This window comes from Erythrolamprus reginae, chromosome 2 (genome assembly GCF_031021105.1).
Source record: "Erythrolamprus reginae isolate rEryReg1 chromosome 2, rEryReg1.hap1, whole genome shotgun sequence".
In the NCBI taxonomy this organism is placed as follows: domain Eukaryota; kingdom Metazoa; phylum Chordata; class Lepidosauria; order Squamata; family Dipsadidae; genus Erythrolamprus; species Erythrolamprus reginae.
In genome coordinates, this window is record NC_091951.1 from 228,958,192 (window position 1) to 228,972,155 (window position 13,964).

Genomic DNA, 13,964 nt, shown 5'->3' on the forward strand with positions numbered 1-13,964 from the left:
AAATAGCAAAACCTCTGAAAGATCTAGGAACAAAGAATGTTTGGAGTAGGTGGCACACAAACATATAAGTAAAGTAAATTTTAAAACAAAACTCTGAAGAATATCCATGGGGATAGGGTTAAACCTCAAAATGGGTCTCATATGTATTGCTGATGCTCCATTCAATTTCACTACAGTATTCAGGAGAGCAATGGAAAAAGATGAGCACATGCAAACTTGAGAGACCATTTCTTTAATCTAGGATGTCAAACTCACAGCGTCACATTTGCAAAATGGAGCTCAGGTGGGCCTGGCCTGCACCTGGCCGAAAGGCCACCAGTTTGACACCTTGATCTAGAGCAGGGGTAGGCAAAGTTGGCTCTTCTATGACTTGTGGACTTCAACTCCCAGAATTCCTGAGCCAATCATGCTACCTCAGGAATTCTGGGAGTTGAAGTCCACGTGTCATAGAAGAGCACCTTTGCCTACCCCTGAGCTAGAGTATCAAAAAAAAAAAACCCCACTGTCATCCTAACCAGCAGTATAGAGAATATACTTGAGTTACTGGTCTAGATCCAATTCCCCACCCTCCTCAATAAACAGGGAAGTCCAGAATTAGCAAAGGTCAATTAGCTTGATGTGCTGAAGTGTAGGACATAAGTACCCAGACCAGGTGCAACAGAAGGACGACACCAACGAAATAGAATTTTAGACTAAAATGATATAAGAAATGAGAATGATTGTGTCTTGACTTATGACAGGCCTAAGAGAATAATATTAACCCTTTTGCTTAGATCAGTGTTTCCCAACCTTGGCAACTTGAAGATATTTGGACTTCAACTCCCAGAATTCCCCAGCCAGCATTTGCTGGCTGGGGAATTCTGGGAGTTGAAGTCCAAATATCTTCAAGTTGCCAAGGTTGGGAAACACTGGCTTAGATACTACCCTACAATAGTAAAAATTCCAGAGAGGACACATTTAGGAACCCAAAAGGAGATTTCTGAAATACGTTTTTTGCAAATAATGCCTTCATAAACATAGCTAGATTGAATCTTGGCACCTACTGTAGTTTTTAGATTCTTTCAGAAGTCTTGCAATGACACTCCAATAAATGTCACCTGCCACCCACAACTTTATTTGGTCTGATTCTTTTTATTTCTCCCTCCTCACAGTTGGTCCACTGCGTGTGGAGTTTTCACAAGTTGTGAATCTGAAGAATGTGGAGAAGGAAAATCCAGAACTCTGGGAAGGAGGCCACTATACCCCAAAGGACTGCAAAGCACTTCAGAAAGTGGCAATTATTATTCCTTTCAGAAATCGAGACGAACACTTGAAATACTGGTTGTTTTACCTGCATCCAATCCTGAAAAGGCAGCAGCTCGATTACGGTATCTATGTGATTAATCAGGTAAGAGTTGCAGTTCTGAAGATATTGGTGCACATACGAAAGAGGTATGTGTGTGCTGTTGGTTTCTTTTGGGTGTTATTTTGTACTGGGTAGTGATGAAATAGGAAGCTCAATCTTTTGAAAGGATCCTTGCTTTGCATGCTGTAACAAAATCAGTAACAGTTGCTTTAATTTTTTTTTTACATTTCTAAACTGTATGTCCTGCATGCCCAGCTTACAAAAGCAGCTAGCTGCCTTTAAAAACGAACCAAGTACAACAGAAAAACATTACAACACTCTAAGCCAAGGCTTCTATAAGAACTTCAAAGTAGATTGCAATACTGTATAAAAAATCCCAGCCCAATCTTTTAGGTCTGCCCAATTCCAGAATTACTGCCAATGGTCTTCAAATCAGACCAAAGCATTGAAACTGAGGTCCTTCTAGATCTACATCTGAACCTCCAATAATAAAACCATGAAGAGACATTGTTATGGTTATTTCTGTTGTTGAATATTTAATACAGCAAATGGACCTGTTGCCTTGTTAACCTATAAAGGACTATCATGAATAACTCTCCCATAGTGAGTTAACCTATTCTTACACAATTAAAATAATCATGGGGGCCTGTCATATTTTACCTGAGTAGAAATAGTAAAGTTACAGAATTCTATAAAAATCCAGAGATTTGTGTAGCAGTACTAAGTTGCGGCCTGTGATACTTCAAAATGTTTTTGATTAATGAAGTTTTTGTTCGTATCGTATCTTTATTCTCAGATATCAGTTCTTAGACTATCTTTCTTTGGGTGAATTTCCTTCTTTCTGTATTATTAGTCCTATTGCCAGAGAGAATGCATTTTTATCTTTGTGATATTCAAAGAAGGACAATTATTCCCACCACCACCACCACTTTTGACTTCTTTCTTTTAGGGCACATTGTATAGGAAAATGTGTTATTGTCAGTTTGTGAGGGTAAAAGATATGTAGCAAATTTGGACAGATGAGAAGGAAGCTAAGGAGCAATGCTCTGATATAGACAAAGAAAGTTGATTTTTTTTCTTGGAAAAGTTATCCAGACTCAATACATGGTGGATCTAGGAGCTTTAGATTAGTGACTTGCAGAATATAAGTTTTATACTTTTCCGCTCTTACTGTTAGCCCTGGCCACCAAAGACGCTGATGCCAGACCTCAACACATTAGTTTATGTCTTATGGCATCCATATGGCTTGTATTATAACTACTTTTCTTATATTAACACAATATCCGTATCAGAGCACATGGCTACAAACAGTAAAAAAATGCATTCAGAGAGTCATGGCCAATTTTTCTGATAAAATAATGAGTGCATTTACACCACTAAAGCGATCCACAAGTGGCACATCCTCCCATAATGTGAACCATAAGTCATGGTTAACTTGCAAAGTTTAGCCTGTTTGCATAAAAGGTGTCCGTTCTAGGGGTTTTCTTGTTTTGTGAACCTTCAGGATGTGATTCTCATGTGCCAGTTTCATAGGCTGTAAAGTTTGCCAGTTTCATAGACTAGGCACAGCTGCATGATGTGCTTAGTAATATCAGATTCTCAAGGAGGGAACTAGTAGTTCTACATTCTCTGTGTAGGTAGAGACTACACCCTGGTTTAGACTGATTTCAGTCAAGATGTTCTGAATTTGTATGACCAGTCTAGAGCCCAGGTTACACTTATTTTTGCAACTCCACTGTTTATATGCAAAAAGGTTGAGCATATTTTCTAAGTTGGCTTACCAAACAATTGGTGGGAATAATCCATTTTCTTTCAGGCCTAGACTAGTCTATTTAACATTGCTTGCTGGCCTCCTAATACCTATGTCTTGAGCCTTCGTAATGCTGAGATTTGGTACATGACAGGTCAGAAAAACCTCATAAATTCTCTGTCTTTCTTTGTCTAGGAATAATCTGTCTCACATATAGACTTGTAAAATGCTGCATTGGAACTCTTTGCTTGATTCAGCTAATATGAGGACCTTTAAAAGGCAGATAACTCTCCATAAAGTTTGGGAATCATTGAATTATAATCCTCTTCCTATAAATGGTGTGGCTCAGATTTTATATCTGAGCAAACTTTGCTAATAGTTTCTTTCTACTAATGGCTTAACCAGAAAGCAACTACTGTTCTTAGTTGGAGTTGACTACTTAAAACTATCTTTTTAAATGCTTTCTTTTGCAGCCTAGGATGGGATATGGTCATTTAAATGCCATATTTTAATGGTTGGAAGTAGCCCAGCCATCCTCAATCTGATCCTTTTCAGATGTTTCTGACAACAAAGGCCTGCATTCACTGCTTAATTAAAACATTTGAGTGCTGGAGTTTAACACATCTGGAATGCCTAGATAGGAAAAACTGGGCTGAGGTGTGCTAGTTCTTCCTCCATTGCTACTCGAAGGCCACATAAAAATTGATTGAGTGCCATGAACTAATTTTGTCAATGGACGTATTCAGCTTGATTAACTTTTTTATGGCAGGATGTTTTGAGGGTTGTTTTTGTTTTACACAGCCAACCAGTTAAATATGCAACAAACACTGTTGGCTATGAGCCTTAAATTATCCGGATGGTGGCGGGGTTTTGCAAGGATTGTATAACTGCAGGTGTTGGGTTTTTTAAAAGTCTTTCTTTACTTTCTTGACAATTGCTTTTCTCTTTTTTCTCTCCTCCTTCTCTGTCCTTCCTTTTGCATCTATTCTTCCTTCTCGTTTCCCCCCCTCCCTTTCTAGGGGGGAAATCTTCCCTTTTTCTTATTAAACCTGTCCTATAGCAAAGCAAACACTGGAGCGCCAAGAATTTCTGTGTGAATGATTCTTACTACACCTGCGTCCTTCTGTGTTCTGCATCTCATAGGAAAAAATAAGAGAGGGAAGACATGCTGCTCCTCCTCCTGCTTCCATGGTAACGTCCCACCTCTTACCTTTCAGTACAAAGCAAACTTGCCCACAAATCCCTTACCCTGACTTGTGTAAGTCAGTGAAGTCTGAAATGTGTTGCGTGGGAACCCAGCCTGAAAATGAGAGTAGAGAAAAGTGAGAAAGTGTAAGAAGGATCTTCGAATTAAGGTGGGGAGAGGCATGTCAATCCTCATTTTCTGGAACTGGAATGTATTTTCACCAATCTTTGCTAGGTATATCACTTCTCTATAGTTCCTCTGCCTCCTACTTGAGGAATCTGTACTTTGGACCTGATCTTTGCTTTGTGAACAATTAAATGCATATAAAACGCTTCAGGTTTTCCCCCAGGGGAACTTTTTCTCAAGATTTCAAAGCAAACAAACCCTGGCATGTTTGCCTAGAATCGTTTTACGTTGCTTTTGCAAGGTTTTTTATCTGGGCATCATCACAAATGGAGAAGTAGGGAGTGCCCCTTATATCGTCTAACACAGTGTTTCCCAACCTTGGCAACTGGAAGATATTTGGACTTCAACTCCCAGAATTCCCCAGCCAGCGAATGCTGGCTGGGGAATTCTGGGAGTTGAAGTCCAGATACCTTCAAGTTGCCAAGGTTGGGAAACACTGGTCTAACACATCTGTGTGCTGTACCCAGTAGGGAAATTGTTAGTAAAGCACAGGTTACCTTATGGAATACAGTGTTCCCTCGATTTTCGCAGGGGATGCGTTCCGAGACTGCCCGCGAAAGTCGAATTTCCGTGAAATAGAGATGCGGAAGTAAATACACCATTTTTGGCTATGGACAGTATCACAAGCCTTCCCTTAACACTTTAAATCCCTAAATTACCATTTCCCATTCCCTTAACAACCATTTACTCACCATTATTACTGGTACTCACCATTGAATAAGACACTTAGTGATCCTGATATTTATAAACATAATTATTTATTAACAATCATTATTTTTTTTGGTTATTTATTTGCAAAAAATATTAATTTGGTGATGATGTATGACGTCATCGGGCGGGGAAAACCGTGGTATAGAAAAAAACACTGCAAAGTATTTTTTAATTAATATTTTTTGAAAAACCGTGGTATAAGCTATTCGCGAAGTTCGAACCCGCAAAAATCGAGGGAACACTGTAACTGCTCCCTTCAGGTTGGTCCATTCAATGAAACCGGGGCATCAAACCTTCATAACTTTTAAGACTGTTGGCTGGGGAATTCTAGGAATTTAAGTTCCCACGTTTTAAAGTTGCCAAGGCTGGACAACCCTGAGTTAGATAGTCTTGGATACAAGGGTGAAAGTGGTTGAGTTTCTTAGAGCCCAGAAAAGAAGTTGCCTAAGTTACCATCATAGAAGTAGCACAACTACTCTCCTTGGTCTCACTGGTCTAGGAAAACTGCGTCTGTTACCACATCCTAATCCAATAACACTTGAAAGAAACACAAATTCCACTGCAAGACCAAGCAGGGTTGGGAAGCTTCTAACTTAAGAGTTCCAGCAAGAGAATGGCCTCCATCCAAAACCTGCTCTGAGCCTCTAAGCTCATAGCGCCAATTGGGGCTGTTTGTTGCTTTGAGGTAAGATTTGTGCCAGATTGTTAATGAATGCCAGCTGTTTGACTTGTTGCAACTTAGGAGAGGCTTTGTGTGGGATTGGCTCACTTCATGGAGGCAACGGGACTTGTTTCTGCAGACCTGACAGAAACCTACAGCTGCTGCTTCAGGCAGAAATCCAGCTGGCCTGTCAAACTGGCCAGTAATTACTTTGCAGCCTCTTCTTTGACAAACGCCATGGGGAAGGAGCAAAGGGTGTCCTCAAGTTGTATCAGGACAATAGTTCTTGTCAATCTTGTGCTTCCCGTCTCACAATAGCTTGAATTATACAACTGGGGGGGGGGGGAATCAAGAGTGGTGGTAGACTGTTGGAACAGCTTTCTTCAGAACTGGTGCAGATTGAGAATAATGGGAGATTCCTGAAGTCAGTTATAACGTGAAAGGAAGGAAAAGGACAATACCGTATGAACCTTTAAATATATATTCATATGCACGCCTCACAGTTCAGTGAAGTCTTATCTTTAAAGCCCTACATGGCATTGGACCTCCGGAACCACCTACTACCGCACGAATCCCAGCGGCCGATAAGGTCCCACAGAGTTGGCTTTCTCCAGGTCCCGTCGACTAAACAATGTCGTTTGGCGGGCCCCAGGGGAAGAGCCTTCTCTGTGGCGGCCCCGGCCCTCTGGAATCAACTTCCCCTGGAGATTAGAACTGCCCCCACCCTCCTTGTCTTTCGTAAATTACTCAAGTCTCACTTACTGTCCAGGCATGGGGGAGTTGAGACACCTTTCCCCCAGGCTTCTTTATATTTTGTTTCACGTTTGGTATGAATGTGCTGTTTGGTTTTTAAATATATGATAGGGTTTTATATGCTTCTTTTAATATTAGATTTGTTTTGCTATAATATTGTTTTTATTGTTGTGAGCCGCCCCGAGTCTTCGGAGAGGGGCGGCATACAAATCTAATAAATAATAATAATAATAATAATAATAATAATAATAATAATAATAATAATGTATGGCAATGTCATTGCAGCCTAAGAATTTGAAAAAATCTTGAAAGATTCCCATTTTCTGAGAAAAAAGAAGCATTGAATTTATTTCATTGTGGCTCCTTTACTTAGATAACATGTTAATATCTTATATGAAGTTCATCCTTTACTCAAGCCAACCTACACATATATTTGTCCCCTGAGACCATATTCCAAATACTTGTTTATATCTTGCCGCTCTGTTTGTTATGTTAAGGATTTTATAGAGTGGTTGCTCTGTATTCTATTTTTGGGTGCAAATGGTAAAGAGAGAAAGCTTAGGGGGAGGGTATAGCATCCTTTTCGTAATGTCCCAAACTCCTCTGGGATAAGAAATGATGCTTGGATCACAATGTTATAAGGCGAAGAGGAAAATACGATGGATTTTGGAAAAAAGGGCATAATTTTTCAATAGAATATTTGGTAGGGGGAGAGAATTCATCTCCCAGCGTGCCCTGGGGGGGTCCCCCCCTCAGTATACAGAATTGCAAACCATTTTTTTTTCTGTCTCCCCATCCCCCTTCCTGCGTCTCTGAAAGCTGTAAACAGATGGCATTTATTACATGGTTAATGGACTACATTGCAAAATTGATTGCATAATGGATACTGCTGGACATCAGTTGTCCAAAATGCAAAAGGAAGTCCTTCCTTTTCGAAACTGCATGCTCCAGAGCTGCTATTTTCCTGTCACCCCTGTCACGTTCTCCGATTTTAGTCTCCCAGTTCCTGGTATACTGAGGCCCCTTCTGCACATCGCTTCCAAATGGGTAGTTTTCTTTCTGGGTTCTAAATTTCTCGACTGATAGCCAAATGAGACATGAAGTAGTAAACCAGGATGCCAGACTGCTCAATTAGAAGAGGGGATGCAATTTGGAAGGAAGACAAGAGTAGGCAGAGCAAAGAGATAGAAACCTTCCCCTCTATTTTCCACTTCTCTGTACTGAAGGAGTGGGTCCAGCAGTCACGTGGGTTGCTCCTGTCCAATCCGATGGGACTGAGCCTAGTATTAAAAAAGCCTGCTGGATCCGCCCCTTCCCCAGAATTCGCTCAGTCCCGCTATCCAGCGGTCGTGTGAACGCTCATTCCTCTCAAAACACCTTCCCTTCGATCTTTCTCTTCTAAAAACAGTAAGATTATTCTATTATTAAAGCTTGCCGGCAGTGGATTCTACTCAGCCCTACCGGGCTTCGAGTTTGTGGGAGAAGTGAGCGGCACAGCCATTCGCGGTTTTGTTTTCCCTCCGTGCTGTCGCTGCGGCCGGCCTGGAATTTAACTTTATTCCTCTCGGCCTGGAGATCCTGCCGGGGCAAGCCACTGTTTATATAAGGATTTAAGGGCTATTTACCTCCTGCGGTGTGGGACTTGATTGTCTCCCGGACTTAGTTCCCTCCGATTGCAAATTAAATGGAGCGGGTTTTTTGGCGCGAAGGCCCTCGCGCCCAGTAACTTCGCACTTTCGGTTTTGCCCTTCTTGGTCAGCCATCAGTGCTTCCAGTCCGCCGCTTGACCCTGGAGTAGCTGTGAGTCCCTCAGGTCTATTCTCCATGGAAGTGGCCTTCAACCAGTGTGCCTTGGTTTACTTAAGTTAAGTTTAGTGAGGCCTGCCACGCTGCATTTAGGGACACGAACTCTTGGTACTGACCGGATTGCCCCTAAGTCGCAGCCGCTCCTGGGCCTAGGAGCAGGGTCACCTCTCCTCTTGGGAAGCTCACTAAATTCTTCTCCCCCCTAATTTTCTTGGCTCAAGCCTCGTCTTCTGTAATTTGTTCAGACTATGGCTTCTTTTCCCAAGAGAGGCACTACTAAAGGTCCCAGAGAGGTTAGGTCTACTGGTGATGAATCTACTAATATCCCCCAGGCCTCTTCCTCCTCTTCTTCAGGGGCCCATTCCTTGGCTAAGTCCACCAGGGCTGAGAAGAGAAGGGACCTAGCCCTGCAAAAAATACATGATAAATCAGCCAAACGTTTAAAGGTGCAGGCCCAAGTGCATATGAATCCAACCCCCCCAGAGGCCTCTAACCTGCCTCTCTCTGGGGTTCCTGTGCTATCCCTGGATGAGCCAAACCTAAATCCACCCCAACCTAACCTATGGGTTAGGGCTTAGGTCCAGAGGAGCTATGGGGCTTAGGTCCAGAGGAGCCAGATATTACTGAGGATTCCTCCCAGCCAGAACCCTCTCAGGCCTTCAGGGATCCTCCTATTTTTCCGGCTGATATTTCTTCCTTGCCTCCGGAGTTTCAGTCTATCTTGTCTGTTTTGACTAAAACCATTGATGCTAAACTCTCGGCCATCAATGTTCCTTCCTTGTCTCATCCCCCTCCACGTTCCTCCCGTCCCGTGAGTTCTTCTCCTTCCTACAGAGCCCCAGTCATGGAGGACTCTGATTCCTCTCAGGAAGAGAATGAGGACGTGGATGCAGAAGAGGATGATGACCCCTTTCCTATGTCCTAATTCCTATGCCCAAATTGTTTAAGGACGCCTTGCTCAAACAGTGGGACCACCCAACCTCTGGCTTCACTCCCACTTCCAAGGACAAGAAGCTTTACAAGCTCTCTCCCTCCTATGAGGAACTCCTAGCCTGTCCCAGGCCAGATGATCCGGTGAAGACTCTTCACTCGGCTGCTGCCATGCCTGGCGAAGCAGAGGAGGTCCTCCGTCCAGAAGACAAGCGTCTTGAGCAAATGCTCAAAAGAGGTTTCTTCGCTGACTCATGGGCCATTAAAAGTGCTGCAGCAGCATCCTTTTTTTCCAGAGCTATGCTCTTGTGGCTTTGTCAGCTCCAACAACATCTACCTCTAGATGATCTACGAGGCCAACAAGATTTCAACAAAATCTTCGCAGCTGCCCAATATGTAGAGGATGCTACTCTCCAATCTTCCAGATTTGCAGCCAGGTCAGTAGCGGCCTCCACAACGGCCAGAAGACTTCTATGGCTCCGCCCTTGGCAGGCGGGAGTAAGGTAGAAGTGGCAGTTAGCCATGGGTCCTCTGAAACGCAATCTCCTCTTCGGAGACCTTCTGGACCCTCTCCTCACAGAGACCACGGACAAGAAAAAGGTCTTAGGACCTACCACCAAGAAGGCCTCTAAACCGCAGTCCTTTCGGCGCACAGGTCGTCAACAGGATCAAGGTTTCGCCTTTCAAAGGAATCCAGGTCAGTATTCCCCTCGATTTCGATCCCAATCTAGAAACTCCAGGGGCAGAGGTTCCCGCTACCAGAGGGGATCCTCCTCTACCAGAGCCTCCAAAAAATCCAGATGGTGAGTCTCCCTCTTTTCCCATAGGCGGTCGCCTGGCCTGTTTCTCCTCCGCCTGGCACCGTTCTTGTAAGGACCCCTGGGTCATTGATACTGTGGAAAGGGGTCTCCGTTTAGAGTTCATTTCTCCTCCCCCTAACCGTTTTATTTCTTGTCCTTCTCCCAGCTCCTCTACATCTATTTCTCATTTGTTAGCTATACAGCCGGTCCCCTCTCTCCAGAGAGGCTTAGGCTTCTACTCCATCCTCTTCATGGTCCCTAAGACCTCTGGAGGTTGGAGAGCCATTTTAGATCTAAAAAAATTGAACCAGTTCATAAAATATAGGAAATTCAAAATGCATTCCTTATCCTCCATCTTAGCCGCCCTGCATCCGGGGGATTTTATGGTCTCCCTGGACCTTACGGAAGCCTACCTCCATATCCCCATTGCCAAAGGCCATAGAAAATTTCTGCGTTTTGCCTTTCAAGGCAGGCATTTTCAGTATAGGGCTATGCCATTTGGGCTCTCCTCAGCTCCCAGAGTCTTCACTAAGCTCTTGGGATCCCTGGCGGCTCATACCCGGGCCACGCCCATTCATATTTTATGTTATTTAGATGACATTTTAATTCATGGGAATTCAAAAAATGGAGTGGCTGCAGATCTCTCCTCCACCATGTTGGTTCTACAGAACCATGGTTTCTCTATAAATTTCAAAAAGAGCCACCTTAAGCCATCTACTTCCATTCTACATCTGGGAACTGTCATTAATCCTGAGATATCCCAGGTTTTCCTCTCTCTTGAGAGAAAACGCAGCATGTTGGATCTCATCGCTCGCATCCTATCCCAGCAATCTGCCTCCATCGTCACCCTATCCTCCCTACTGGGAAAGATGGTGTCATGTATTGGCATTGTCCCCTGGGCCCGCCTTCACGCCAGGGAACTACAGTGGCTTCTGTTACCATTCCAGAGATCGGGCCACAGCAACTCGACTTGTCGCATCGCCATTCCACCGACAGTTCGCAGATCCCTCAAGTGGTGGACTTCTCCAGCCCTAGACAAGGGATCTCCCTTCCGGTGCCCAGACCAGTTTGTTGTCACCACAGATGCCAGCCTATCGGGCTGGGGAGCCCATGCCCAGGGTCTACTAGCCCAGGGCACGTGGTCACCGGAGGAGGCTTCCAGGCCCATCAATTGGCTAGAATTAAGAGCCGTGTCTCTAGCTCTAAAGCAATTCAAACCTCACATCTCCAACCAGAATGTTCTGATTCTTACCGACAACATAGCCACCAAAAGCCACATTTGCAGACAGGGAGGCACAAGATCCAAGGCCCTCATGAGGGAGGCCCTAAAGTTAGGCCTTTGGGCGGAGAAACATCTCCAGTCGCTCCTAGCCGATCACATCTCGGGGAGCCTCAACGTCCAAGCGGACTGGCTCTCGCGAGCAACCATAGATCCAGGAGAGTGGAATCTCCATCAAGCACTGTTCCACCAAATCTGCCTCAGGTTCGGCCATCCAGTGCTGGATCTGTTTGCGACCGAAGCCAACGCCCAGCTCCCTCGTTTCATCTCCAGGTTTCCATCCCCGGGAGCAGAGGCAATCAATGCTCTCAGGAGTCCTTGGCCTCCAGGTCTACTGTATGCCTTCCCTCCAATTCCAATTCTGCCAGACGTGGTCCACAAGATCATCCTGGAGAGGGCTTGAGTAATTCTGATCGCCCCTCACTGGCCTCGCAGGCCCTGGTTCGCGGACCTCCAACAGCTGTCCGTCCGGGACCCCTGGCGACTCCCCGTTTCGGAGGATATGTTGCGGCAGGGGGCCTCCTTCCATCCGGATCCGGAGTGGTTCCACCTCACCGCCTGGCTATTATCCGGAGAGACCTAGACCTGCGAGGGTACGACCCAGACACAGTGGAAATCATCCTGATGTCTAGAAGAGGGTCTACCAACCGTATATACGACCATACTTGGTCCAAATTCCATCAGTGGTGCTCGCAGGAGGGCTTATCTCCCCTGTGTCTTCCCATTCACAGGATAATCTCCTTCCTCATGAAGGGTTTCCACCAAGGCCTCTCTACCAGCACCATCCGTCGCCACCTGGCAGCCATCTCTTCTGTCTTGGCGGGGTCTCGCAGGCAGCTTCTCCGCTCCTTTCCGGAAATCCAAGAATTTCTCAGAGGAGTGGCCAACCTCAGGCCTGCTAAGATCCACAGATATCCTTCCTGGGACTTGCCACGGGTTCTCCATTCCCTTACTCAGGCACCCTACGAACCCCTGAAATCTGCGTCCCTCAGGTACCTATCCTTTAAGGTAGCATTCCTGGTGGCGATTACATCCGCCCGATGCATATCTGAGTTGGCAGCCCTCTCTATCAGACAGGACCTCTGTCAGTTCCATCAGGATAAGGTGGTTCTGCGACTGGACCCCACCTTTCTACCCAAGGTCAGTTCCATGTTCCACAGATCCCAGGATATTGTCTTACCTTCCTTCTGTCTCCAACGGGAGCACCCCCTGGCAATTAGATGGCACACTCTGGATCTTACTAGAGCGCTAAAAATTTATATTCAACGCACAGGACCCATTCGGAGGTCTGAAGCACTCTTCGTGGCCTATCATCCCAGATCTATGGGATCCAAAGTGTCTTCAACAGTAATAGGCCGTTGGATCAGAGGGACCATCTCTAAGGCCTATGAGATAGCTTCCCTCTCCATTCACCTACAAAACGGTATTGACAAAATTGAACGGGTCCAAAGACGGGCTACAAGAATGGTGGAAGGTCTTAAGCATAAAACGTATCAGGAAAGACTTAATGAACTCAATCTGTATAGTCTGGAGGACAGAAGAAAAAGGGGGGACATGATCGAAACATTTAAATATATTAAAGGGTTAAATAAGGTTCAGGAGGGAAGTGTTTTTAATAGGAAAGTGAACACAAGAACAAGGGGACACAATCTGAAGTTAGTTGGGGGAAAGATCAAAAGCAACATGAGAAAATATTATTTTACTGAAAGAGTAGTAGATCCTTGGAACAAACTTCCAGCAGACGTGGTAGATAAATCCACAGTAACTGAATTTAAACATGCCTGGGATAAACATATATCCATCCTAAGATAAAATACAGAAAATAGTATAAGGGCAGACTAGATGGACCATGAGGTCTTTTTCTGCCGTCAGACTTCTATGTTTCTATGTTTCTATCATTCCAAAGAATATTACAGCGCATTCCACCAGAAGTGCTGCCACATCTGCCGCTTGGGCGACTCAAGCCCCGTTGGAGGAAGTCTGCAAAGCAGCCACTTGGGCCTCGCCAAATTCCTTCATAAGGCACTACAAAATCGATTCTTACGCCTCAGCGGACGCTGCCTTCGGCAGAAGGGTACTCCAATCCGTTATCTCTCATGATAGCAATCTAATCCCACCCTAGGGACCTATCTATTGGGTATGTCCCACGTGACTGCTGGACCCACTCCTTCAGTACGGAGAATAGGCGTTGATTGCTTACCTGAACGCCTCTTCTCGTACGGTGAGTGGGTACAGCAGTCACTTCCCTCCCTTTTATGTGGTCTTCTATGTCTTCTATTCCTACCTTTCTTCTAACACATGAGAGTTGAACATTATGGAGCTTCACTACTGAGCCTAGTCTACGGATTCACGAATTCTGGGGAAGGGGCGGATCCAGCAGGCTTTTTTAATACTAGGCTCAGTCCCATCGGATTGGACAGGAGCAACCCACGTGACTGCTGTACCCAGTCACCGTACGAGAAGAGGCGTTCAGGTAAGCAATCAACACCTATTCTCCATTCTTCTCCTTCTCCAAGTGAGATTCCCAACCGTCTTTGCTATGGAGATAATAAATAAT

The 13,964-nt window shown here is 44.8% G+C and overlaps 1 protein-coding gene across 1 annotated transcript in view; it reads left to right on the top strand.

Moving 5' to 3' along the window:
- Positions 1 to 13,964, top strand: part of B4GALT1 (beta-1,4-galactosyltransferase 1) — a 67,598-nt gene that overhangs the window by 25,690 nt on the left and 27,944 nt on the right. The window contains exon 2 of the mRNA XM_070742185.1: positions 1,152 to 1,387. Within this exon, the coding sequence (XP_070598286.1) occupies positions 1,152 to 1,387 (236 nt within the window). The remainder of the gene's footprint in view (positions 1 to 1,151; positions 1,388 to 13,964) is intronic.